Genomic DNA, 26,563 nt, shown 5'->3' on the forward strand with positions numbered 1-26,563 from the left:
TAAACTATAATTTATACATTAATTTCACAGAACAGTAGAATAAACATAAATACTCGTTTATAAAATGAGCAGTTATTCAGGTTTCTAAGAAACTTGATAATAGATAAAAGTATAAGATAAATCTGTTTACACAAATATAAAATAAATATTATATATAAGAAATGTGTAATAAATGCAGAATATATAATTTATTCAATATGAAAATGTGCATAATAAATGTAAACATATAATACCCAGGTAGTACATGACATCATATCCATTCAGGTCTGAGTCCAGTCTGGGACAGTGAGCAGTGCTGAGGACCCCTATGCATAAGCTGGGTGGTGAGCAGGGCCAGTGGCTGGAGGCCACCCTTCTGCAATCTCCTGCACTCACAGGAGTCTTCCAAGGCCTCTCTGGGCCTTGGTTTCCTCATCTACATAGTAGAAATATCCGTAGTGGTACCCACTGCAGAAATGTGTCCATGAAGACTTAAATGACCTACCTGATGGGTGTAAGTACACTTAGAATGGTGGCTTGCACTCACGGTGGCTTGGTAGGTGTTATTTATTATTGTCATGATTATGAATACCTGATGATGATGGCAATACTATTCACTGATCATAATAATCTAACAGTATTAAAGCTCCTAATAGTATCTACATAAGTAATATTATACATTTAATTCATATACATTGTATATTATCCTCTTGTGTATCATGTTTGTTATATTAAGTACATAATATATGACAATTATTGTTCACGATAAGATGTAAATACATACTGAGGGTACGGGGACAGATGCTCAGAGGTTTGAGTTCAACACTCACTCACCCACTTCATGGGTGACACTTTCAGAAAGTCACTCACACATGTGGTGCCTCAGCTTTCTTACCTGCACAATGGGGAGTCAGTAATACCCACGTCGGAGGGACCTTGCAGATAGTTCAGTGCCCTTACACAGGGCTTAGCCTAGAGAGGGCACTCTGAATAGCTACTGTTATTGAATCAATGTAATTAGTAGGCTCTACACTATCTGGACGCAGCACTCACCTTCCCATCGGCCACGTGCCGCATATCCCTGTGAGAGCCTCAGTGTCCCAGGACTCTGATCTGGCTCCTCTCACTCTCTTCTCACCCCGGGTCTTCTTGCGGTCCTCCCACCAGGACATCCGGGCCCGCTCAGCTGCCTGGAAGGCGGAAAGCGTGCGCTCAACGGAGGCCGGCAGTCGACCCGAGAACGTGAGGAAGAACCGCTACAAGGATGTGTTGCCTTGTAAGTCGGGGGTGGGGGTGGGGCCACCGGAGGAGTCGGTGCCCCCACCCCGTGGGATCCAGGTGCTAGCCAGGGTCCCTGTGTCCTACTGGGTTCCCAGAACTCTCCGTCCCAGAGCCTTGCAGTGGCTGCATTTCTCCCTAGCATCGCACCAGTGCACCTCGATGGGATCCCCCAAGGTGTGCCATCCCCTGCTGGCTTTCATCTGGGAGGCCATCAGGGCCCCATCACCCACAAACTCCATGCTTCTCACTTCTCCTGCTGGCAGACGATCAGACACGAGTGATCCTTTCGCTGCTTCAGGAAGAGGGACATGGCGACTACATCAATGGCAACTTCATCAGGGTCAGGCTGGGAGTCAGGAAAGGGGCAGAGGCGGTGGAGGTGACCGCAGAGCCTCGATAGTGAACTTAGCCTTTCCCAGGGCACAGACGGAAGCCAGGCCTACATCGCCACGCAAGGACCCCTGCCTCACACCTTGCTGGACTTCTGGCGCCTCATCTGGGAATTTGGGGTCAAGGTCAGCTTTGGGGGAGGGGGGTGTGGCCAGTATTCTGGGTCCTCCCCTGGCCCTGGTAACTGCACCCCTTAAACTGATTCTCCTCCCTTACCCCTATGTCTAGGTCATCCTGATGGCCTGTCAGGAGACGGAGAATGGACGGGTAGGTGTGCTCAGCCTCGCAGGGGCATGTCCTTGCGCAGGAGACAGGCGAAAACTCACTAGCTCTCCCCTGATCCTGTGACTCGAGGGACTGGTTCTTGGAGTGACCCCCACTGTAGCTCTGCCAAGCCCACTATTACTGGCTTTAGTTTTTTTTATGATCTTTGTTCTTTTATTCGTGGGGCTCATCCTTCCAACGTTGGCAACCCTCTCCTGCTGGTCTTCCTGCCCCCATAGACCACAAGGCCCTATAACTGTGGCTTCCCCAGTACAACTCTGATGTGTTTCCCCACGTTTCTCCCACTTATTCACTATGCTCCAACCACTGGGGCCTTTGTTCTGCCTCAGGTCCTGTGCTTTGTCTGTTTCCTCTGCCTGGGACATTTTCCCCCTTGGGCTGCTCCATCACCACCTTCAGGTCTTGGCTCAAACACTCCTTCCTCAATGAGATCTTCCTGGACCTCACCCCATTTGAAACTCCCACTCTCCTTTCCTGGTCCTACTTCCATTTTTCTTCACAGTTCTTACCAACTTCTGAATGAAATATAAGGTAATCTACAAATGCATTATGTATATTGTTTATTCTGTCTCCCTGAGTAGAAGCAAAGTTCCAGGAGAGCAGGGATCTTTGTTTTGCCCATAAGCACAAATTAGTTACTCAGTAAATGTATATCAACATTGAAGGCACATGGTTTCTGCATCCTGGCCTGCTGAGATAGCTGGCTGATCATGGAGTCTATGCAATCTGTAGTTATGTACATTTTTCATCCTTAATTTTGATAGTTGTGATACACGTCTTTCTCTCCTGGCTATTCGGTCTGGCTAGAATAAAGAAGCAAACTTTTAACTGTTGTACTAAATCTGTCCTGCTGCCTGATTTTGTAAATAAAAATGTATTAGAACATAGTCATGCTCATTGGTATACATAGTGTATACATGCCACAATTGTCAAGATCAGTAGCTGCAAGTTAGGTAGACTGTATGGCTCACAAAGTCTAAAAGATTTATTATCTGTCCATTTATAAAAAGTTAGCCAGTCTGTGGGCTAGAGGATTATTAGTTTTATTTTTTCAAAGAAGCTGCTTTAAATTTTATTCATTTTCTCTATTTTTAAATTTTTATTTCATTAATTTCTTTTATCTTTATCATTTCCTTTCTTCTGGTTTAGGTTTAACTTGCTCTTTTTTTTCTAGTTCTTTAAGCTTAGTTAATAGATTTGTGATTTTTATCACATGTAAGTAATGTCATTCATTTTTCTCTATACACTGCTCTAGCTACATTTCATAAACTATGTTGTCTTTTTTTTCCAGTTAATTCAACGTGTGTTCTATTTGCCCTTGTGATTTCTTCTTTGACATGGTATTTGACCATGGCTGTGCTTAATTTCTAAATATTGGGGACTTTTCCATATATCTTCATGTTATTAAATTTCAGTTCCATTGTGGTCAAAGAACAATTTTATATTTTTATATTTTATATTGTTCTTTGTATTTAAACTTGTTTTGTGGCCATGAAAACAATCAGTCTTGGTAAATGTTTTGTGTGCACTTGAAGAGAATGTGTATTCTGCTTGGTTGAGTATTCTATAAATAGCAGGTCAAATTGATCGTGTCTTTTTGAAAGATACTTTTATCTTTTATATCTTTATTGTATATTATATATCTTTACTGATTTCTTTTCTCTAAATGTTCTGTCAGTTCCCAACAGGAGTGTTGAAACCTTCAACTGTTTTATAACTGTCAATTAATACAAGCTTGTCAATAGTATTACTCAAATTGTATTATTCATATTCTTTTGTCTCAGTTCAGTTCAGTCGCTCAGTTGTGTCTGACTCTGTGACCCCATGAACCTGCAGCATGCCAGGTCTCCCTGTCCATCACCAACTCCTGGAGTTTACCCAAACTCATGTCCATTGAGTCGGTGATGCCATCCAACCATCTCATCCTCTGTCATCTTCTCCTCCTGCCCCCAATCACTCCCAACATCAGGGTCTTTTCAAATAAGTCAGCTCTTTGCCTCAGGTGGCCAAAATATTGGAGTTTCAGCTTCAACATCAGTCCTTCCAATGGACATTCAGGACTGATTTCCTTTAGGATGGACTGGCTGGATCTCCTTGCAGTCCAAGGGACTCTCAAGAGTCTTCTCCAACATCACAGTTCAAAAGCATCAATTCTTCTGTGCTCAGCTTTCCTTATAGTCCAACTCTCACATCCATACATGACTACTGGAAAAACCATAGCCTTGACTAGATGGACCTTTGTTGACAAAGTAATGTCTCTGCTTTTTAATATGCTGTCTAGGTTGGTCATAATTTTCCTTCCAAGGAGTAAGCATCTTTTAATTTCATGGCTGCAATCACCATCTGCAGTGATTTTGGAGCCCCAAAAAATAAAGTCTATCACTGTTTCCCCATCTATTTGCCATGAAGTGATGGGACCAGATGCCATGATCTTAGTTTTCTGAATGTTGAGTTTTAAGCCAACTTTTTCACTCTCCTCTTTCACTTTCATCAAGAGTCTCTTTAGTTCTTCACTTTCTGTCATAAGGGTGGTGTCATCTGCATATCTGAGGTTATTGATATTTCTCCCGGCAATCTTGATTCCAGCCTTGTGCTTCATCCAGCCCAGCATTTCTCATGATGTACTCTGCATATAAGTTAAATAAGCAGGGTGACAATATACAGCCTTGACGTACTCCTTTTCCTATTTGGAACCAGTCTGTTGTTCCATGTCCAGTTCTAACTTGCTTCCTGAGTTGCATACAGGTTTCTCAAGAGGCAGGTTGGGTCGTCTGGCATTCCCATCTCTTTCAGAATTTTCCATAGTTTATTGTGATCCACATAGTCAAAGGTTTTGGCATAGTCAATAAAGCAGAAATAGTTGTTTTTTTTGTCTACTTGTCCTATTATTTGCTGAAAGAGGAGTGTTGAGATTTCTAACTGTAATTTTGCATTTATCTATTTTTTCTTTCAGTTCTGTCAGTTTTTGCGTAACATACTCTAAAACTATAATTGAGTGCTTATACAGTCAGGATTATGTCTCCTGATGAATCAAGCCTGTTTTCAATATGTAATGTCTCTTTTATGACCCTTTCTCTGAAGTGTACTTTGGTATTAATATAGCCATTTAAACTTCCTTAGTGTGTGTGATTATCTTTTTTATTCTTTTACTTTTTAAAATCTGTGTTCAATTTCAGTTTATTTTTTGTCCATACTGGGGGGCTTGAGGGATCTTAGTTCTCCAACCAGGGATTGAACCTGTGCCCCCTGCAGTGGAAGCATGGAGTCCTAACCACTGGACCATCAGGAAATTCCTCATTTTTATTTTTAAATTGTTTCTTATAGCTATCATATTGTGGATACTTACTTTTTAAATCCAATCTGACAATCTCTGCCTTTAAGTGGTGTAGTATTTAATGTGTTGGACTTCCCTCGTGGCTCAGATGGTTAAGAATCTGTCTGTAATGCAGGAGACCTGGGTTTGATCCCTGGGTGGGGAAGATCCCCTGGAGAAGGGAATGGCTACCCACTCTAGTATTCTTGCCTGGAGAACTCCATGGACAGAGGGGCCTGGCAGGCTACAGTCCATGGGGTCGCAAAGAGTCGGACATGACTGAGTGGCTAACAGTGTGTTGGGGGATTCCCTGGTGGCTCAGCAGTAAAGAATACACCTGCAATGCAGGAGTTTGATCCCTGGGTTGGGAAGATCCCTGGAGAAGGAAATGGTAACCCTCTCTAGTATTCTTGCCTGGAAAATCTCATGGACAGAGGAGCCTGATGGGTTACAGTCTATGGGGTTTCAAGAGTCAGACAAGACTTAGTGACTAAACCATCACCATGTTTAATGTGTCAGTATTTGTTTTCTCTTTGTTCCATCTGTTCTTGTACTTTTCTTCTTTTATGTCTTTTTTACTGAGAATTTTTGACTCCATTTCATAGTCATTATTACCTTATTAGTTTTATCTCTGTGTTATGTGCTTGTGTGTTTAGTGAAATATGTACTTGTCACAGTCTGTTCAAATACTATTATTATACCATTTCAGGTAAAATGTGAGAACTTTACAACAGCATATTTCAATTTTCTCTTTCTATGCTTCAGGCTTTTGTTGCCACAGGTTTAGTTCTAAATTTAAAATATACTACACAACATACTGCTATTATTTTCATATAGATTAAAAAAACTTTATTGAGATACATAATTCATCCATCTAAAGTATGCAATTCAGTTGTTTTTAGTATATTCCTGAGTTATACAACCATCACAATAAATTTTAAAATATTTTCATCACCCTGTAAAGAAAGCCTATATCCATTTTCAGTCATACTCCATTTCCTACCAAACTTCATCCTAAGCAACTACTAATCTACTTGCTCTATTAGATTTGCCCACTCTGGACTTTTCATATAACTGCAATCATATGACACATTGTCTTTGGTGAGTGGCTTCAAACATTAAGGTAGTGTTTTTAAGTCTCATGCATAGTGTAGCATGTGTTGACTAAGCCACCAGGGAAGCCCATGTCAATACTTCAGTCCTTGTTGCTGGATGACATTCTGTTTTATATTTCCATGGCTCAGTCGGTAAAGGATCTGCCCGCAAAGTGAGAGACCTCACTTCGATTTCTGTGTGGGGAAGATCCCCTGGAGGAGGGCATGGCAGCCCAGTCCAGTATTCTTGCCTGGAGAATCCCCGTGGACAGAAGAGTCTGCCGGGCTGCAGTCCACGGGGCTGCAAAGAGTTGGACATGACTGAGTGACTAAGCACACACAGCACAATCACTTTATAAAATTTGAGCTATTTCCACTTTTTGGTGATCATGAATATTGCTGCTACAAACATTCATGTGCAAGTTTCTGTGTAGAAGTATGTTTTCATTTCTCTTCAGTATATACCTAGAAGTGGAATTGTTGGGTCATACAGTAAGCTTTATTTTTAACATTTTGAGGACCTGCCAAACTGTTTTCCAGTTTACATTTCAACCAGCAATGTATGAGTCTTCCAATTTCTCTACATTCTTACCAAAATTTGTTATTTTTGTCTTTTTCATTATAGCCATCCTTGTTGTATATGAAGTGGTATTCATTGTGTCTTTCTTTTTTTGGTTGTGGTAAAATATACATGACATAAATTTTGCCATTTTAATGATTTCAGATGTACAATTTAGAAACATTAAGTACACTCATAATGTTTCAAACCATTATCAATATCCAATTCCAGAACTTGTTCATCATCCAAAAGAGAAACTCTATCCATTTAATAATTACTTCCCCTTTACTCTTCCTGTAGCTCTTGGTAGCCTTTATTTTACTTTCTGGCTTTATTAATTTGCCTATTCTAGGTACCTCATATCAGCGGAATCATATAATACCTGTCATTTTGTGTCTGACTTATTTCATTTATCATGTTTTCAAGCTTCATCCATGTTGCAGAGCATATCAAAATTTCATTCTCTTTAAGGCTGAATAACATTTTGTTTTATATTTGTATCACATTTTGTTTATCATTTGTTCATGGACATTTGGGTTGTTTCTACCTTTTGGTTATTGTGATAATGCTGCTATAAATATTAATATATAAGTATCTGTTTTGAGTCCTTGTTTTCGATTTTTTTGGGTAGTAGAATTAATCACTGGATCATGTGGCAATGCTGTGTTTAATGTTTTTGTTTTGTTTTCCACAGTGGCTGCACGACTTTATATTCTCACCAACAATGCACAAGGGTTCCATTTTTTTCCTTACACTCACCAAGATATATGTTACTTTTTGGTTTTGTTTTTTAGCCATCCTAATGGGTGGAAAGTGGTATCTCATGGTTTCGGTTTGCATTTGCCTAATGATGTGGATTTACCAAATATCTTTTCATGTGCTTATTTTTCCATTTGTATGTCTTCTTTGGACAAGTATTTGTTTAGGTCCTTTACCATTTTTTAAAAAAATTTGCTCATTTATTTAGCTGTGCCAGGTCTTAGTTGCCGTGTGTGGGAGCTTTCATTGCAGCATGTGGGATCTAGTTCCCCAGCCAGGGATTGAACCTGTGCCCCCTGCATTGGAAGCACAGAGTCTTAATCACTGGACCACCAGGGAAGTCCCCCTTTACCATTTTTAAACTGGATTATTTGTCTTTTTATTGTTGGAAGAATTCTTCTGAATACAAGTCCCTTATCAGTATATGATTTACAAATATTTGTCTCATTGTGTGGGTGTCTTTTCATTTTCTTTACAGTGTCCTTTGAAGCACAAACATTTTATAAGTTTGAAGACTTCCAATCTATTGTTTTGATGTGCTTTTGGGGCTGTTTCTAACAAGTCACTGTCTAACCAGAGGTCAAAAAGATTTACTCCTCTTTTCTTCTAAGTGTTTTATGCTTAGGTCTCTGATTCATTTTCATTTTGAGTTAATTTTTGTATATGGTGTAAGATAGGGGATCCAAATTCATTCTTTTGTTTATAGATATCCAGTTGTTCCAGTACTACTTGTTAAAAAGACTACTGTCTCCACTGGATGCTCTTGGTCTTTTGTTGAAAATCAATTGACCAACCGTACAAGTAAAGGTTTATTTCTGGACTGTCAATTCTATTCCATTGATTGTAGTACTATGCCAGTACTACAACATGTTGTAGGTCTGTAGTTAAGTGTTGAAATCAAGAAGTGTGAGTCTTCCAAATTTGTTCTATTTTCAAGATTGTTTTCTCTATTCTTGGTCACTTGCTGTGCAGAAAAGAGTTAACATAACAAGCATAAGGGCTTATGCTTAGAAAGGCCTTCCTGTAAGGTTGGCTTTTAACTGGAAATCTGATTTCCAGTAAGAGTGGCCCACTTTGCCTAAAGTATTTATATGAGCAATGTGTCTAAGTGACAGTAGGTTTATATGATACCTGCTTTCCTTCGGGAGTCTGAAGTTTTGGCCCATGCTAGTCAGAGGTGCCTACATACCACATAGAGTCCCGGAGTAAAAGCCTCGGGCACTGAATTCCTAAGGAGCTTCCCTGTGGACATTTCATGTGTGTGGTCACAACTCATAGCTGGAGGAGTTGAACACATCCTAAGTGACTCTACTGGGTGAAGACCCTCGGAAGCTGGCACCTTGTTTTCTGCAGACTTCACCCTGTGCACCTTTTTCCTTTGCCAATTTATTCTGTATCCTTTCATTGTGATAAATTGTAGCCATGAGCACAACTCTGTACAGAGTCCTGTGAATGCTCCTATTGAATCATCAAACCTGAGGGCAGCCTTGGGTGTCCACAACACATTTGTTGATGTTAACATATTAATTTTAAGATTAGCTTGCCAATATTATAAAAAAGCCTAGGATTTTGATAAGGATTGCACTGAATCTATCAATTCAGGGTAGATATTGCAAACAACAGTTTTCTTTACATGAAAATACAAGTGATTTATCTGTATTGATTTTGTATTCTGAACCTTGCTGAACTCACTTTTTAGCTCTAATATAGTGTGTGTGTGTGTGTGTGTATGTGTGTGTGTGTGTGTATTCTTCAGGGTTGTTTATATATGATTTCTATAGGGCTTTCCCAGTGGCTAGAATCTGCCTGCAGTGTAGGACACCCAGGTTCGATTCCTGGATCAGAAAGATCCCCTGGAGAAGGGAATGGCTACCTGCTCCAGTATTCTTGTTTGGAAAAATCTGTGGACAGAGGAGTCTGGTGGGCTACTTTCCATGGGGTCACAAAGAGTTGGACACGACTGAGTGATTAACACTTCATCTAATATTACTTTTATATATAACATCATGCTGTCTGCAAGTTGAGATAGTTTTGTCTCTTCCAATCTGGGTAACTTCCCTTTCTTTCTTCTTCCTTACCATCGTTTTTCTTTCCTGTCCTTCTCTTTATTCCTCCCTCCCACCTCCTCTCCTTTATTTGCTTCATTTCTTTTTTCCTAATGGCACTGGTTACAATTTCCAATACAAAATTGTTCAGAAGTAGAAACTGCAAACATCTTTGTCTTGTTCCTGATCTTAAGCACAAACTATTCAGCCTTTCAACATTAAATGTTAAGTTACCTGTAGGTTTTTTTTAGATACTTGTTGTTGGTTTTGCTTTTTAATTTAAAATGAGGAATTTCTTTTCTATGTCTAGTGCCTTTCATGTTTTTATTATGAAAAGGGACTGGATTTTGTTCATTTTTTCTGCATCTATTGAGTTCATCATGTGTTTCTGTTTTATTTTGTTATTATGGTATATGACATTGATTGACTTTCATATATTGACTTTCATATCTTGAACCAATCTTGTGTACTGTGAATAATCTTTTGTCTATATTCTTCTGTCTATATTCTTCTGTCTATATTCTTGACATGTTGAATAGTTTTCTTGTGCTATCTGTCTGGTTTTGATACCGGAGTAATACTGGTCTCATAAAATATTCCTTCTTCAAATTTTTGGAAAAATTTGTGAAGGATTGTTATTCCTTCTTTTTTGGTAAAATTCACTAGATTATCTTTTAAAGATGTTAAAAATAAGAAATACCTTTTATATTTAGCTACATATTTACCTTTTTCTTTATTCTTCATCCCTTTGTGTAGGTCATTATCCCACCTGGTATCATGTTTCTTTGGGATAAAAAGCTTACCTTTTTTTTTGTTAAAGAAGAAATCGGAATTTTATTTATTTACTTTTGGCTTCATCATGTAGCATGTAGGATATTAGTTCTCCACCAGGGTCAAACCCATGCCCCCTGCAGTGGAAGTGCAGAGTCTTAACCACTGGACTACCAGGGAAGTTCCTGAAAAGCTTACTTTAATATTCCAGTTTTGTTTATGATAAAGTCTTTCAGCTTTTGTCTGAATTTTTAGTTTTAGCATTTTTAGGGCATAAGACCATTGACCTCTGGCTTGCAAGCTTCTGACAAAATTCTGCTGTCATTCTTATTTCTCAAATTTAATGTCTTTTTGTGTATGATGGTTTTAAGATTTTTTTCTTTATTATGATTTTTCAGCAATTTGATCATGATCTAACTTGGTGTTAATAATCTTCAGATTATTCTCTTTATGGTTCATTGACCTTTCTGGGTCTGTGGGCTCATAGTTTAATGAAATTTGGAAAAATTTCCAGCTATTATTTCTTCAAAAATAGTTTCCATTCTCCCCTTTCCTCTCTTTCTGAACTCCAGGTACACATACATTAGGCCACTTGATATATTTCCACAGATATCTGATTCTGTTTTTTCCTCCACTTTTTCTCTCTCTTTTTCATTTTTAACAGTTTCTATTGCTATGCCTTTGTGTTCACTGATCTTCTGGTATCTAATCTGCTATTTTTTTTAAGAAAAATTTATTTATTTGGCTATGCCAGATCTTAGCTGCGGTACTCAGGATCTTCAGGTTGTGGCACATGGGTCTAATTCCCTGATCTAGGCCCCCTGTGTTGGGAGATAGAGTTTTAGTCACTGCACCATCAGGGAAGCCCCTAATCTGCGATTAGGCAGTGAATTTTTTTTCATATTCTTTTCCATTATGGTTTATCACAGGATACTGAATATAGTTCCCTGTGCTATACAGTAGGACCTTGTTTATCCATTCTGTATATAATAGTTTGCATCTGCTAATCCCAAACTCCACACCCCTTTTCCCCCCAGTAACTACAAGTCTGTTCTCTGTGTTCGTGAGTCTGTTTCTCTTTTGTAGATAAGTTCATTTGTGTCATATTTTAGATTCCACATATAAGTGATATCATATGGTATTTGTCTTTCTCTTTCTGACTTACTTTGCTTAGTATGATAATCTCTAGGTCCATCCATGTTGCTGCAAATGGCATTATTTCATTCTTTTTTACGGATGAGGATATTGTGTGTGTGTATATATACATCTCCTTCACTTATTCATCTGTCAGTGGACACTTAGGTTGTCTCCATGTCTTGGCTATTGTGAGTACTGCTACTATGAACACAGTGTGCATGTATCTTTTCAGATTAAAGTTTAGTCCACATATACGCCCAGGAGTAGGATTTCTGGATCATATAGCAACTCTTTTTAGTTTCTAAAGAACCTCCATACTGTTTTCCATAGTGACTGCACCAGTTTATAATCCCACCAGCAATATATGGGGGGTCTCTTTTCTCCACACCCTCTCCAGCATTTGTTATTTGTAGACTTTTTAATGATGGTCATTCTGACTAGTGTGAGGTGGTACCTCATTGTAGTTTTGATTTGCATTTCTCTAATAATTACCAATGTCATTTAACTTAGTGAATTTTTTATTTCATATATTTTATTTTTCCTCTCTATAAGTTCCATTTAGGTCTTTTTTATATCTTTTTTCCCCATCACATTCATGTTTTTCCTTTTCATCTTTGAACATTTATAAAAGCTGTCTTAAAGTCTTTTCCACTTTTTTCCTCATCTGTATTGGGTCTTTTTCTATTGACTGACTTATCTCCTGGGTGTAGGTCATATTTTTTGCTTCTTTGTATGTCTAGTAAATTTTTATTGGATGCTTAATATTTTAAATTTTACACTTGCTAAGTTGCTTCTGTCACATCTGACTCTTTATGACCCTATGGACTGTAGCCTGCCAGGATCCTCTGTCCATTGGGATTCTCCAGGCAATACTGGAGTGGGTTGCCATTTCCTCCTCGAGGGGATCTTCCCAGGGATCAAACCCACATATCTTATGTATCCTGCATTGGCAGGTAGGTTATTTACCACTAGTGCCACATGGGAAGCCCAGATTTTACACAAGTATTGATAAATTTTAGATCTTGTTATTTTCCTTTAAAAAGAAACTTTTTAAAAAAGGTATTGCAACTTTTTTTGGAAGGCAGTTATTTTTGGATATTTGATCATTTTAAGGTTTATTTTTAAGCTTTTTAAGGGTGCATCTAAAGAAGCCTTTATTCTAGAACTAAGTTCATCCTACTTACTAATGTGTGGTATCTTGTTCCTTACTGAATGCCCTTTTTAATCAATCAGGTCTCCACTCTGGCTGGAGGAAATGTAAATTACTTCTGTTCCATTGTGAGCTCTAGGAAATGTTCATCTTATAGTTCCATAGCTATTATGCTTTCATGGGAAGTTATTCTTTCCTAGCTTCATGGGGTTTCATATCATATGTGCCCAGATTATTATCACACTCAAGGGGACCCCATTCAGACTTCTGGAGTTCTTTGCTTTTGTTTGCATAGTACTGTTCTTTCAAGAACTCTGTCTTGGCCTCCCTGAGCCAAGATTTCTGGTTTCTCAACTAGTGGGATCATCAGACCCTTCATGGTCTGCAGCCTGGTTACTGCCTCTAGGCTTGGGAACTCATAGGTTTTCACTCATGTGTTTCCCTTTGTTCAGTGATCACAGTCCTGCAAATGCATGCGGACCAGTGTCTGAAAATAGTGGCTCATACATTTTTTTCCAGGCTTTTAGTTGCTTACAGTAGAATATTCTGGACTGTCTTCCTCCTGCACAGTCAGAAGCTCACATCTCCACTGAGTCTGTGTTTAATCTGATGAGATTCTGCTGCTCTCTGTGCTTCCACCTGCAAGCTGGGCTGTCCCAAGAGGTTGCACACATGTTAATATGAACTCTGAGGCAGACTTCCCCTCTTCATTCCCTGCCCTTTTCCCCTTGTCTTTTGCAGAAAAAGTGTGAGCGTTATTGGGCCCTACAACAGGAACCACTGCAGATTGGGCCTTTCTGCATCACTCTGGTGAGTTGGGGCAGAGGTGGGAACAGCACTTTATTGAAGTCTTGGATTTTGTCTTTCACAGAAGATTCTGAGTGAAAAGCTTTTGGGCTGGGCTTGAAAGGATGAACAATTTCCCCACAGTCCCCCTCACACTGCAGGGAGCTCTCTGGTATTAGCATGCAAATAGTCAGAACTCATTATATATTGATTTTGCATTTTAACTACTATCATGGTAATCTCTGTAAATATAAATGTACCTGGTTAGGGTCTTTAAATTCTTATTTCCCTTACCATTTCAAAAGAACTCAGAAAAATCTCTCATAGGTTATAAAAACAATTGGTATGAAAAATACAAGCAAACTTTTGTTTTAAAACAAAAGACATTTGTTTCTTTCACTGTAAATGAGCTTGTTGGAACTAGCTCACAGTTTCTCTTTCTCCCTTATGTAAAATGTTTCCTTCACAGAAGTCATGGGGGATATTTGGACTAAATGAATTTTTAGAAATAGGTGGTTTTTTTTTTTTTTTTTGGTGAGGGGAGGTGGGGCGGGGAATGTGTTGCACGACTTGCAGGATCTCAGTTCCCTGACCAGGGACTGAACCAGGCCATGGCAGTAAAAGCCCAGAATCCTAACCGCTAGGCCACCAGGGAACTCCTTTTTAAAAATTTTTCATCAGAAATGCTGTTTCCTGTGTCTTTTGGCACCTGTGATCTTTTTTCTCTGCCCTCTTCCCACATGCCCCATATCCACAGACAAGGGAGATGTGGCTGAACCCAGACATCACACTCAGGACCCTGCAGGTCACCTTCCAGAAGGTACTGAAAGGGGAGGGGGGGACTCCTGCATGGTGAGAGCTTCCTGTCTCCCCTTTCCTAACTGTAAAATGGGCATTAACAACAGTGCCCTTCTCTTTAGTTAGCATCTGTTTCATTTAAATGGAAGGTGTGGAGAAGAGGGCTGACATGAAAGAGTTGCGCAATATATGCTTTTCTTTCTTTTTTTTTATTCTTTGCCTCTCATTTTCTGTGTTTCAGGAATCCCGCTCAGTGTCCCAGCTGCAGTATATGTCCTGGCCAGACAGAGGGGTCCCCAGCAATCCTGACCATGTGCTCGCCATGGTTGAGGAAGCTCGGAACCTCCAGGGATCTGGTCCCAACCCCCTCTGTATCCACTGCAGGTTTAATAAATGGGCTTTATGGGGATCTGGTGAGACAGAGGGGATGGTAACTGGGGAGGGAGGCAGGGAAGAATAGTGCAGGACTTGAAGCCAGTCTTGCAGTTTCTTGAATGCCTATTTTGAGAAACTTGAGGCCACACTTGCTAAAGTCACAACTTAAATTGTCAGTATTTATTCAGCACAGACTGCTGGGGAATAAGCACACAGCTGATGCTAAACAAATATCAGCAATTAAAAAGTTTTTCCTTTCAAATTATAACCTGGATACTGGGGACCAAAAAGTGCTGCAGGGGCCCCTCCATTAATTAAGCCCTTCACCCCCACCCCAAATGTCCCCTTTAAAATGGGCTGCAGGAAGGCCCTGTTGAGCTCACTCTGGTTCTTCCTTGTCAGTGCTGGCTGCGGGCGAACAGGTGTCCTGTGCACTGTGGATTATGTGAGGCAGTTGCTTCTGACCCAGGTATGAAGAGGGCATGCACGTGAAGTGTGCGTCTTGTGCCCACGAGGTCCTTCTCATGTGCCTGCTCTCTGCCCTAGATGATCCCACCCAACTTCAGCCTCTTCAGTGTGGTCCTGGAGATTCGGAAGCAGCGGCCTATGGCCATACAGACAGAGGTGTGCGCAGGGTCTCCCCATTCCAAGGACACATCCCTCCTGCTCTTGTCTTCCCTTCTCAGTGACCTGTCTCCCCCCTGCCCACTACCCCAGGAGCAGTACAGGTTCCTGTACCACACCGTGGCTCAGATGTTTCTCTCAGCGCTACAGGATGCCAGCCGTCATTACCAGAATCTCAAGGAGGTACCACGGCCCCCTTCCAGCCCTCAGAGACCAGGGCCCAGAGCAGAGCTCCACGGCCACCACTATGGCAGCATCCAGCCCTTGGACTCCTTCCAGTAGCAGGGGCTGACTCTGATATCTCCCTTTGTCATCCTCCTCACTTCCTTATCAGAGTGTCTCCTCTTAAGCTCCCCCCACAGAGACCACAGTGATCTCCACTAGGAGCCTGGACAGCGTCCTCTGAAGCCTCATGCCCTTCCCCTCCTGTCTTTCCCCCAGAATCGTGTCCCACTCTACGATGACGCCCTCTCCCTCTGGACTTCCCAGACCCTGAATGCCATCGCCCGCCCATCCAGCGGAGTCCTCAGGTACCTAGCCCCATTCCTGGAGTCTTCCCTTTCCAGTTTCTTCTTCTTGGAGGCTAGCCCTTTCCTCACCCTTGAAACACTGGCGCCATCCTTGTCGTTCAGTTCACCAAATATTCACCAGCCCTGTCTTTGAACTGAGCTCTGGGAACCTTTCCGAAGATGATTCTTTAATACCGAGATCACACTGCGTCTGCCCCTACCCCTACATTCCCCCAAGTCATTAATTCAGCAGATATTTCTTGATGCTGCCCAACTGTCAGGCCTCATATCTGGTGCGGCAGACTTCAGCCCTTGGTCTGAGACCAGCTCTCCATTTTGAGACTTTCCCTTCCTTCCCTTTAGATGTCACTTCCTCATTCATTTATTCAATAAACAACTACACAGAAATGACCACTCCTCAATAACACCTCGCCCCATGCACCTGCCAACTGCGCCCTTCCTTCCTTCATCGGCCCAACCTGCTGGGCCCATAGGGACACACAAACGAGACCCCTTCCCCAGAGAGCAGCCGCCTCCGTCTCAGGGCTCCTTCACTGCGTGCCGCCTCGGGCGGGAAGGAAGCCAGTGGTTCGCTCACCCAGTGAGCTGCCCCCTCCCTCCCCCGCCCGGGCGCTGCAGTTTCACTTCCTCCCCGCCCTCCGCACCCGCAGGAGCATCTCGGTGCCCGGGCCCCCGGCCCTCTCCATGGCCGACACTTACGCGGTGGTGCAGAAGCGTGCGGCCCCCGTGGGCACCGGGGCAGGCGCGGGCGCGCGGGCGCGCGGCACGGACGACACGCCACTCTACAGCCAGGTGACGCCGCGCGCCTGGCGGCACCAGGCGCCCTCCGAGGACGCTCGCGGCGCGCAGCCGGGCCGCGGTAAGTCTAGGAGGCCGGGGGGCGGAGCCGGGTTGGATCGTCCCCAACCTGTTCCTCCCGATCCTCTCTGGCTAGGTTCTGGAGAGCCTGGAGGCCGCGCTGACTTCCCCTCCCCCCAGCTCGAGTCTGGCCTGCACGCCCTGGAAGGCTGAGGTTCGGGCTTCCCCGGCCGTGCCTCTAGGACTGTTGCCTGTCCTCAGGTCACGCCCGGAAGCGTCTCGGGCCACGCTGTGGTCTCTGGCCCCGCCGCAGTCTCTGACCAGGTCACCTGGTCTGGGCAGAGGGCTCCGTCTTGCTTAAGCCCCTGGCCACGCCCCTGCCCGCTGGGCCAGGACCCGCAGCCCGCAGCCCAACTTCTTGGGCAGGGAGGATGCCCGAGTTTGAAGGGCCGTCTGAGTTGACCTGTTGGGGTGGTTTTCTGCCCGCAGTTCCTGTTGACGAAGGCCTGGCTGGGCCTGGCGCCTATGAGGACGTGGCGGATGGAGCTCAGAGTGGTGGGCTAGGTAAGTCAGATAACCTGGGTTCCTGGGGCCGTTTGCAGTTGCGACAGGGGTGGGGCAGGGATGGTGGCAGGGGACTCACATCCTCAGAGCCCTGTGGATGTGGCTGCAGCAAACCAGGAGGGCCTGGAGGCCTGAGAATGATTTTCCACCGGCTGCCTTTCTATCCACACCTCAGCTTCTCTTATGAGCCTTATGGTGCCCTTCCTCTTCCAGGCTTTAACCTGCGCATTGGGAGGCCTAAAGGACCCCGAGATCCGCCTGCTGAGTGGACCCGGGTGTGAGCGCTGCGCCCCTGCCTGTCTGTTGCTCCACATGGGTGCCTGGACTGCTGAGGGTCATGCTCTGCTTTGTGAAGTGTTGGGAATGGGGGTGCTGGGCTGAATCAAAATAAATGTTTCTTAGCGTGGAAGATGTGGGGCTTTGCCTTAGTGGTTATAGCATTCAAGGCACTGAAACCATGTTCAAGTCCCTGTGTCCTTGTCTTTTGAAGTAAAATGCTGACTCAAGAGTTAATGATTGGGAAATGTGAAGATGTAGAAACAAAGAATAGCTGTTGGGCTAGGGAACTGGTAACAATTTAGACTATAATTCTGCCACATGGCAGAATCACTGAACTCCCTCCTAAGTTGTTTTTACAGGAAGCAGATCCCCACAAGATAAAAAGTGCTGACAACAAAAACATAGACCCTATAGACTGGTTGAACCAGAAGGTGAAGATGCTGAAACTTCACCTTGATGCCAACCACTCCAAGGGCCGTCCACGAGCTTGGTCCACGATTGCCCCCTGCTCCTTGAACACTATAACACTCCTCACCACCCCCTCTAGGGTGGGCCACATGGTGTTCAAGGCATTAGCCCACTGTGGCCCCCTTTGCCTGGCAAAAGCAATAAAGCTACTCTTTTCTACTTCACCCAAAACTGTCTCTGTTTCTGTTTGGCACCAGTGAACAGAGGCCGAGTTTCAGCAACACCATGAGACTTGGGGAGGTAGTGGGGTGATGATGGCTAGTGAGGTTACACTGAGCATACTCAAGAATAAACTCAAACCCCATTGAGGGTCGGGTCCCCGTTGTGAAGGGGATGATGGATAGATAGACTTCTGGAGACCACTTGAAAGATTGGTTCATTTCAGTATCTGAGACTCCCTCACTCAGACATTCAGCTTACAACACAAAGAGATGGATGGACCCTCACCCCCCACTACCATTCAGACACATGGAAGCCAGGCAAGCAGACTGATTTCAGACAGACAGGTAAGGAGATCCCCAGATGGGTAAGCAGACAGAATTCCAATTGGGACAGGCAGATAGCCATTCCCCTAGACAGCCAGAGCTTCAGAGGGACAGTCCATTCCCTGGGTAGACCTCCAGTCAGGGAGAGTGACACACCAGCAGCCTAATAGACCACCCCCTGCAAAAGACATCAGCAAAAAGACAGACCCTCTCCTCCGGCTAGGTTGCTAGATAGACGCCAGTCAGACAGACCCTTGACTGGACAGACTCCCAGACAGCCATGAACAGATCCCCAGCTGAATAGACACAGATGTCCTCTGAGTTAGACAGGCCTAATCACACGGACTCCCAGGTAGCCAAATGTACTCCAGTCAGGCCGACACCGGCCACACAGACCTTTGATTGCACAGACACTTCACCTAGCCAGGCAGACTTCCAACTAGGCAGACAAGTGGACAGACTACCAACTCACCAACTATACAGAATCCATATTTTGGCAGACACATTGATATATCTCCTGCTGGGAAGACAGCCAGGTGGACTCCCAGGTGGTCAGCTGGTCAGATAAGCAGATGGACTCTCAGAAAAAGTAACATGAGTTAGATGGACACCCCCCCCTTCACCCCCACTATACAGACCATCTGCCAGTGGGACATATGCTGCAAATCCTTCAGGTAAATGGACTCCCTGCTAGCCAGATGGGCTCCTAGCTCTCAGATACGTAGGATCCCATTGGTTGGATGGACCCCTAGTTGGACAGATAAGATTCTCAGCCACAGTGAGATACCATCCTCAACCAGAGAAATAGATGGATCCCAAGTTAGGTGAAGAGACACCCAGAGCCACATGAACAGGTAGACTCCCATCTGGACAGATGAAAGGACTCCAACAAGTCAGACCCCTAGCTTCTAGCCACACAAGCCTCAGCCCTTGAACTGGACAGTAGATGCACACAGATCACCAGCTTGGTAGACAAATTTGCAGTCAGCAAGACAGCCCACTAGCCCCACAGTTAGATGTACTGACCTCAGACTGATAGATTGGTGAACCTCCAAGTAGACTCAGCTGGAAAAACCTCAGACAGACCGACTGCCAACTTGAAAAGATCCTCAGGCAAACCCATAGCACAGACATGCAGACCTCCAGCCAGAAAGACAGCAGACACTCACTGAGCCGCACAAAGCTCTAGCTGGACAGACAGATGGGTTATCCAGCCAGATATATAAAACTGTCAAACCAGACAGAACACAAGGTAGACAAAAAGATGAGTAAATTTACACTTGGTGCTCCAAAACCCTGATCCTGCTCTGTGAGCCTCCCTCCTGATGTGATCTTCTGGCAGTGTCTGTCCAACAACATTAGGTTTATCTAGGTGGATGGCCAGCTATTCCTCCCCAGCGCAGTACGTCCCCCAAACTGTTGGAAAGCTACCCTGTGTCTGTGATGAGCATTACCACCACCTTCCACCTGACTAACCAGGCCACATCCCTCATACAGTAACTATGAGAATTCAGTGAAAGATAATATAAACAGCCTAGCCTCTGCTCAAGAAATGTTCAACCATAATTAAGTCCAGACCCCTGCATTCACTACAGGCACCGAGACAAGTCATTTGCCCTTTGAGTGTTGGTGGAAGGAGCGTGAAATTTGCCTTCCTTGACCACAACAGTGCTCATTGACTCAGCTTTTCAAGTGTGTATAGTCTATGCACAAGAAGCAGTTCAACCAGCAGAAACTATGAACTGCAGAGAAACTAGGGAGTCTCTAGCTTAACAGGCAACAGGTGAAAATTGGAGCTAATCTTGATTTAAATAGACAGAAAGGAGGCCCTGGAGCTGCTAATAGCAAAGAAGGCTGAAGGTGTTGTTTAGAGTGTAAACCAACCTCAAAGCCAGAAACATTGTCATTGTGCCCTGGAGACCAGAAGGGGAAAAAAGTAGTGTCTTGGGAGAGGGGGCCGATGGCAGAAGGAAGAGGCGTCTTTCCATCATTTGATTGTTTCTTTAAACTAAGCTGGGCTATATCATAATGAAGAATAGCTTGGAGTCAATCACTTACTAGTGTGATCTTGAGCAAGCTTCTTAATTTCTCAGTGCTTCAGCTTTCCAGTCTATAAAATGGGGACAATAAAATTATATTTATCATATTGCTGCTACATACATAACTGTGTGTCTCATTCTGCCTCACTGTGTGCACTATTCATTGAACCCATGGTAGGCAAGGCACGGACTAAGAGGCTGGAAGAAAACTCAAGGATTCTAGGAACTGCAAATATGTTTATTCTCCCCGACTGGCACAGCAACTGTAGCAGCAGACATGCTGTATTCTCTCCTCTCGTGGTTGACCCAGTGGACACAACCATAATGCATCTTCACCACCATAAGGCAGCCAGAAGGCCTTTTTCAGGTGGAGCTTATATATGCTTACAGAACAAAGTAGCCCATGGCCAAGAGGATACCTCACATGTACCTCACAGTGACAGTGATGGGTACACACAGTGCTATTAGTGACCTCAGCTGTTATATAATCATTATTTACAAAATAATGGGGTGAGAGAGCCTGACCATGCCATCTTGGCTACTTTGCTCCTACACTGTGAATCTGGATTTTTACAATAGACACAAGAATATTTCTTAACTTTTTAAAAAATTATCCCTAGAATAAAAAAGAATTCCATATAGTTGAGATGATAATATCAAAAGCTCTACTTGAGTCATGGGAATTCCCTGGTGGTCCAGTGGTTAGAATTCCACTGCAGGGGGCACAGGTTTGATTGATGGTCAGGGAACTATGATCCTCAAAAACAAAAACAAAACGAAAAACGTGTACCTAAGATAAAAATAAATGAAAGTAAATTTAATTATATATTCTCCTGCTTAAAATTTGGTGGTTCTAGTCTTCAATAACTGTTGCATTTTAAATCAGTGGGCAGAAAAATCATTTATTCAATATAGGTGATTGATATAATTAAGTAGCTGTAGGGATAGAGCTGGAGAAGGCAATGGCAACCCACTCCAGTACTCTCGCCTGGAAAATCCCATGGACGGAGGAGCCTGGTAGGCTGCAGTCCATGGGGTCGCTAAGAGTCGGACACGACTGAGTGACTTCACTTTCACTTTTCACTTTCATGCATTGGAGAAGGAAATGGCAACTCACTCCAGTGTTCTTGCCTGGAGAATCCCAGGGACGGCGGAGCCTGGTGGGCTGCCGTCTATGGGGTCACACAGAGTCGGCCACGACTGAAGCGACTTAGCAGCAGCAGCAGCAGGGATAGAGCAAATTAGCCAAGATGGCAGGGTCAGGCTCTCTCACACCACACCCTCCCTCTCCTGTTAATAATGATTATGTAACAGCTGAGACCACTTAGAGCACTGTGCGTATGCATGAGAAGGTACTTGGCCACAGGCTACTTTTGTTCAGTAAGCGTATTTAAGTTCTACCTGGAAAGCCCTGGAGGTTGTGTGCTGTGTTGTATCTGCTGCTACTGAAACGGGAATCTGAGTTCTTGTTCATGAAGCTTAAGTATGAACTCGAGGAACACATAAACACTCATGGTAGCAAGCGAATACGATTTATTAGAGGAGGAAAGTATAAAGCTCTCAGCGAAGACACTGAGGGGGGTAAAGAGTCCCCCAAAATGTGGGGATTACAGCGGTTTTGTATCTTTACCAGTATTAATCTCTTCCTTTTTGATTGGCTCCTGTTCTTAAATCACATGTTATTTCTAACCAATCAGTTTAAAGGTCAAGATGCTTAACTTAACATCTTTATGGCTTCTCTCCTCACCCTTTTTCATGCCTCCTGGCCATTTTACAATGGATCAAATGTATAGGTTTAAGATTAATGATCACCAGTTGTTTTTCCCTCAAGCATATGGAACAGAAACTAATTACTGCCCTTCCCTGGATCTGAGTTATCAGATCAAAAACACATTCCAGGAATTCTAGACAAAGGATGTAATTTTATGCTAATGCAGCGAGATATTTACTGAAAACAAGACGGAGGTCTCAGAGTTCTACACTGACTGCCTAGCGATTTCTACTTCACTAGGGCTGTTTTCCAGCCCAGAGAGAATAAACGTGTCTGCAGTTCTACAGTTCTTTGAGTTTTCTTCCAGCTTCTCCACTTGTGTTTGCCTACCCTGGGTTCAGCGAACAGTTAGATACAGCAAGACAATGGGTGCAGTGAGCCATTTAGGAAAAACAAAATTGAGCCATGTGCTTCATGGCAAGATAAATTCCAAATGCATCAAAGGTTTAAATGTAAAATATTAACCCATAAAAAACTTATAATAAATTATGGGAAGATTTCTTTATAATTTTGGACTGCAACACCCCTTGCTAGCTATGGAAATGTAAATCAGAAGCCCAGAAATACTGATAAATTTTAACGCAGATTTCAGCCTCACAAAAATTACCATAAGCAAAGTCAGAAAATTAATGACAAACTAGAAAAAATTACAAATGAGGTAAAACAAAAGGCTAAATTCCTGAGATGTAAAAAGTTTCTATGAATCAATAAATAAAGCCCCCAGACTAAAAAATGTGTAGAGATTTCATGCGTAATAAAAACCATGCAAATTAGAATTATACTGAGATCACTGTCTTCACTTATGTTAGCAAAGATCAAAAAGTTTAATGAAGTATGTTGACTCAGGTGTGAGAAAACATGTTCTCATACAAGGCCAGAGAGTGTATAAATTCATACAGCCTTTACAGAGAGCACTGTAATAATAGCTATTAAAATTTAAAATGTACATGCAATTTGAACCAGAAATTTCATTTCTAGGTGTTTATCTTACGTAGGTAGTCACAGAATTCCACAGTGACTGTTACACCATGTTATTCACTGTAGCAGTGTTAGGTAGTTAGAATAGGAAACAGGAGTCCAAAATGGCGGTGGCTAAAAGACAAGGAAGGGAAAAGCCCGCGAAAATAGAACAAAGGAAGGTCAAAGGAAGGTCCGAGGACTGGAGTGAGGACTTCAGGTAGAACAAACAGCACTCCTGGCTAAGCCCAATTTGCATAGGGCAGGCCCAGGGGGAGGAAAAAACATATAAAAAGAGGAGCCAAAGGGCGCGCGCTCTCTCTCCCCACCCCCACCCCCACCCCCGTGCACTGGTTCGCGTCTTTGAGTCGGCATGCCCTCATGCCTAGAGGATGGATTCTCCTGCTATTTTCTGAATAAAATAGAGCTGTAGCACTGATTTGTCTAAGTGCTATAACACGGTCTGTCCAAGACCCGATAGCTGTGACACACCGAGGGCTTTAATGTCCGTCACTCCAAATCTTTGCTGTGACGAGACAGAACCGAGGAGCATACACTCGCCTGACATCTATGGTGCCGTGACTCGGATTTAACCTGGCTGAAACAACCTCGGTGTGGCCCCCACAAGGTGCAGGCCAAGCACAGCAGGAGCCCAACTCAGAAAAGCTCCCGCGGTAGAAGCAGAACGCGAAGAAAACCCAGCGCAAGGGAACTGACAAGAGGCCCATCGTGCTGGAAACCGGGACAGTGAAAAACGAACTCAGCAGAAAGCTCACGCGGCTCAGCCTCAGATTCCAGAAGACCTCCGGTTAAGGTAGGAGGTCCTCGCTCCTATGGCTGGAGGGACATGCCTAACAAAATCTTAATTCCTTTACAATCTCTCGTTTCTTGTTTCCTTGAACCCCCCGCGAACAGGCGGGCGGCAGTGGGTGCAACTGAGGGACTCTGGAGAGGCTACTCTTTGGTATGTCCCAAAGGCACTATCTGCTGGGCCCCAGTAGCTGTTACCCAAGCCGGTGGGGGTTTCTTCTGTCCTTACTCTTCTCTGTGCCAAGGATCAGGCCAATGAAAACTGTGAGCACAGGTCAGATATTTAGCAGATTTTCTGGCAGGCTATGAAGGGGATTCCTTGGCACATTTTCCCCACTGCTTTTTCCTCCTGTCCTTCAGCTCTCTCCTGGACTTGAGCCCAGCCAAAACCCAGGATACCTGGCTTCAGGACCTAATGAAGCTCAGGCTCTGATGTTGCATTGCAAAAATTCATTGAGAGACAAAGCTGATAAGTAAGAGGTGGATTTGTTATGATTCAGAGAGAAGCCACTCTTCAAGGTGCTGGCCATTGCCGAGGGCAAGGGCTGGGGAAATGGAATTGTCCAGGCTGGGTTTTGCTAGTGGGTGATTCATATGCTAATGAGTGGGAGGATCATCCCAACCATTGGGGAACCACCCACTCCTCCCTCTTTTGACAGTGCCTTAGAGCTGTCCTGCCACCTCTGGGTGTGTCTTTTGGCTTACAGATTGGGGATTAAGGTTTACTTGAATTTGACTTGTCATCTTGGACCCAATTGATTTTAATTGGTTTATGTTATGCCCTTGTGCTATGTCATTCTTTCAAAGGTTGTGCTCTGCCCCTTCCCTCCTGTTTCATGCTCCTTTCCTCAGCCCCATCTGGGCCCACAATGTTGCCTCTACAATCTTCTGGAGGGACAACTAGAAAATAGCTGGCCTTGGGAGGGAAATACTGTATAATATCCTGACCTGGGGACACCTGGCTCTCAGGTTGCAACAGTACTGGGTAGGATAAGCTTCAGAAAGACTCACCCCTAAGGAAGTCCACCCATGGAAATTGAAGGAGGCCTATTAGTTTTTTCTTTTTTCTTTTCCTCCCTGTCATGACTGTCTTTCAGATGGGAAATAACCAATCCACTTCCTGGCAGATGCCCTTGAGATGCATCCTTGATAACTGGAAGCTGTTTGATCCTCTAACTCTGAGGAGGAGTCGCTTAAAATTCTTTTGTGCCACTGTGTGGCCACGGTATCCACTGGGGGACGAGGAACACTGGCCTGAGGATGGGAGTTTAAATTAAAATACCATCCTGCAGCTAGAATTATTCTGCAAAAGACAAGGAAAATGGACAGAGATCCCCTATGTCCAAATTTTCTTTCGACTAAGAGATATGAAGGAACTATGTCTTAAGTATGGGATTGTTGTATGCCCTAAAAGTGAGCCTACTAGGCAGATGGTGTTAGGCACAGGCAACCAAGAGAAGGAACCCCCCCGACCCCTGTAAAGGCTCACCTCCCATGCCCCCAAAGAGACTGGAGCCTCCCACAGCTCCCGAGTTGCCTGGTGCTCCTTCCTTGTATCCAAACGTGCCCCCATATCCGGGAGCACCCCCTCCACAAAAGCCAGCTCGAGTATGTCCCTTAGTTGAAACTGGAGGAGAATTCGGACCAACCCGGGTCCATAAGCCCTTCTCCCTCTTAGAACTAAGACAGATCAAACAAGACCTGGGAAGCTATACAGATGACCCAGGCAAATATATAGATACATTCCAACATATTACCTTGGCCTTTGACTTGATGTGGAAGGACATCATGGTCATATTTAGTCAAACTTTATCTGACCCTGAACATACTAGGGTCTTAAAGGAAGCCCGGAGGTATGCAACAGGGCTTCACATGTCAAGCGATAGATACCCAGTAGGGGAAACTGCAGTCCCCTCCTCCGATCCTAACTGGAATTATAATGACCCTGAGCACATCTGGGAAAGGGATCATTTTCTAATCTGTGTGAAGGCAGGACTGAAAGCAGCCCAGCAAAAAGTAATCAGCTATGCCCGGGTCTCAGCAATAACTCAGGAGCCCAATGAGAACCCCATTGCCTTTCTGGAAAGGCTAAAAGAGGCCCTCCAAAAGTTTACCAATCTGGACTTAGACTCTTATGAGGGACAGGTGATTTTAAAGGACAAATTCCTGTCCCAATGTGCATCAGATATCAGAATTAAGTTACAACAGCTACAGCAGCAGGACCCTGCTGCCTCTCTTTAGATGAGATGATCCAGACAGCCACCAATACCTTTTATAACAGAGAACAGGAGAAGGAGGCCAAGGCCCAGGAGAGGGAGAGAAGGAAAGAGACAAGGCATGCCCAGATGCTGGCCGCCCTCCAGGGAAGCCCTATGGCACACCCCGAGTCCTTGAAGGACAAGGCACGAGGCAAATGCCTAATCTGTAGACAGGCGGGGCATTGGGCCAAAGAGTGTCCTAACCGTGACAAGTCTCCTAGAACAGCTTGCCACAAATGCCATCAACTGGGACATTGG

General features: G+C 43.7%; 2 protein-coding genes across 3 annotated transcripts in view; one reads left to right on the top strand and one right to left on the bottom strand.

The window, feature by feature from the left end:
* CCDC115 (coiled-coil domain containing 115) overlaps window positions 1–1,121 on the bottom strand; it is a 22,301-nt gene extending 21,180 nt beyond the window's left edge. Inside the window, exon 1 of the mRNA XM_070463913.1 lies at window positions 1,033–1,121. Within this exon, the coding sequence (XP_070320014.1) occupies window positions 1,033–1,056 (24 nt within the window). The 5' untranslated portion in view covers window positions 1,057–1,121. The remainder of the gene's footprint in view (window positions 1–1,032) is intronic.
* PTPN18 (protein tyrosine phosphatase non-receptor type 18) overlaps window positions 1–17,647 on the top strand; it is an 18,695-nt gene extending 1,048 nt beyond the window's left edge. The window contains exons 2-15 of one of the 2 annotated variants that reach the window (XM_020906824.2): window positions 1,147–1,255; window positions 1,524–1,600; window positions 1,680–1,775; window positions 1,879–1,917; window positions 13,505–13,573; window positions 14,307–14,369; window positions 14,589–14,731; window positions 15,125–15,191; window positions 15,269–15,346; window positions 15,440–15,529; window positions 15,788–15,876; window positions 16,527–16,735; window positions 17,164–17,238; window positions 17,452–17,647. In XM_020906824.2, the coding sequence (XP_020762483.2) occupies window positions 1,147–1,255; window positions 1,524–1,600; window positions 1,680–1,775; window positions 1,879–1,917; window positions 13,505–13,573; window positions 14,307–14,369; window positions 14,589–14,731; window positions 15,125–15,191; window positions 15,269–15,346; window positions 15,440–15,529; window positions 15,788–15,876; window positions 16,527–16,735; window positions 17,164–17,238; window positions 17,452–17,519 (1,272 nt within the window). In that variant the 3' untranslated portion in view covers window positions 17,520–17,647. Of the gene's footprint in view, window positions 1–1,146; window positions 1,256–1,399; window positions 1,601–1,679; window positions 1,776–1,878; window positions 1,918–13,504; window positions 13,574–14,306; window positions 14,370–14,588; window positions 14,732–15,124; window positions 15,192–15,268; window positions 15,347–15,439; window positions 15,530–15,787; window positions 15,877–16,526; window positions 16,736–17,163; window positions 17,239–17,451 lie in introns of those variants that run through there. The other variant, XM_020906826.2, reaches the window with a different exon arrangement.
* The last annotated feature ends 8,916 nt before the right edge of the window (window positions 17,648–26,563 follow it).

The sequence above is a fragment of the Odocoileus virginianus genome, unplaced genomic scaffold (genome assembly GCF_023699985.2).
Source record: "Odocoileus virginianus isolate 20LAN1187 ecotype Illinois unplaced genomic scaffold, Ovbor_1.2 Unplaced_Contig_9, whole genome shotgun sequence".
Lineage (NCBI taxonomy): Eukaryota > Metazoa > Chordata > Mammalia > Artiodactyla > Cervidae > Odocoileus > Odocoileus virginianus.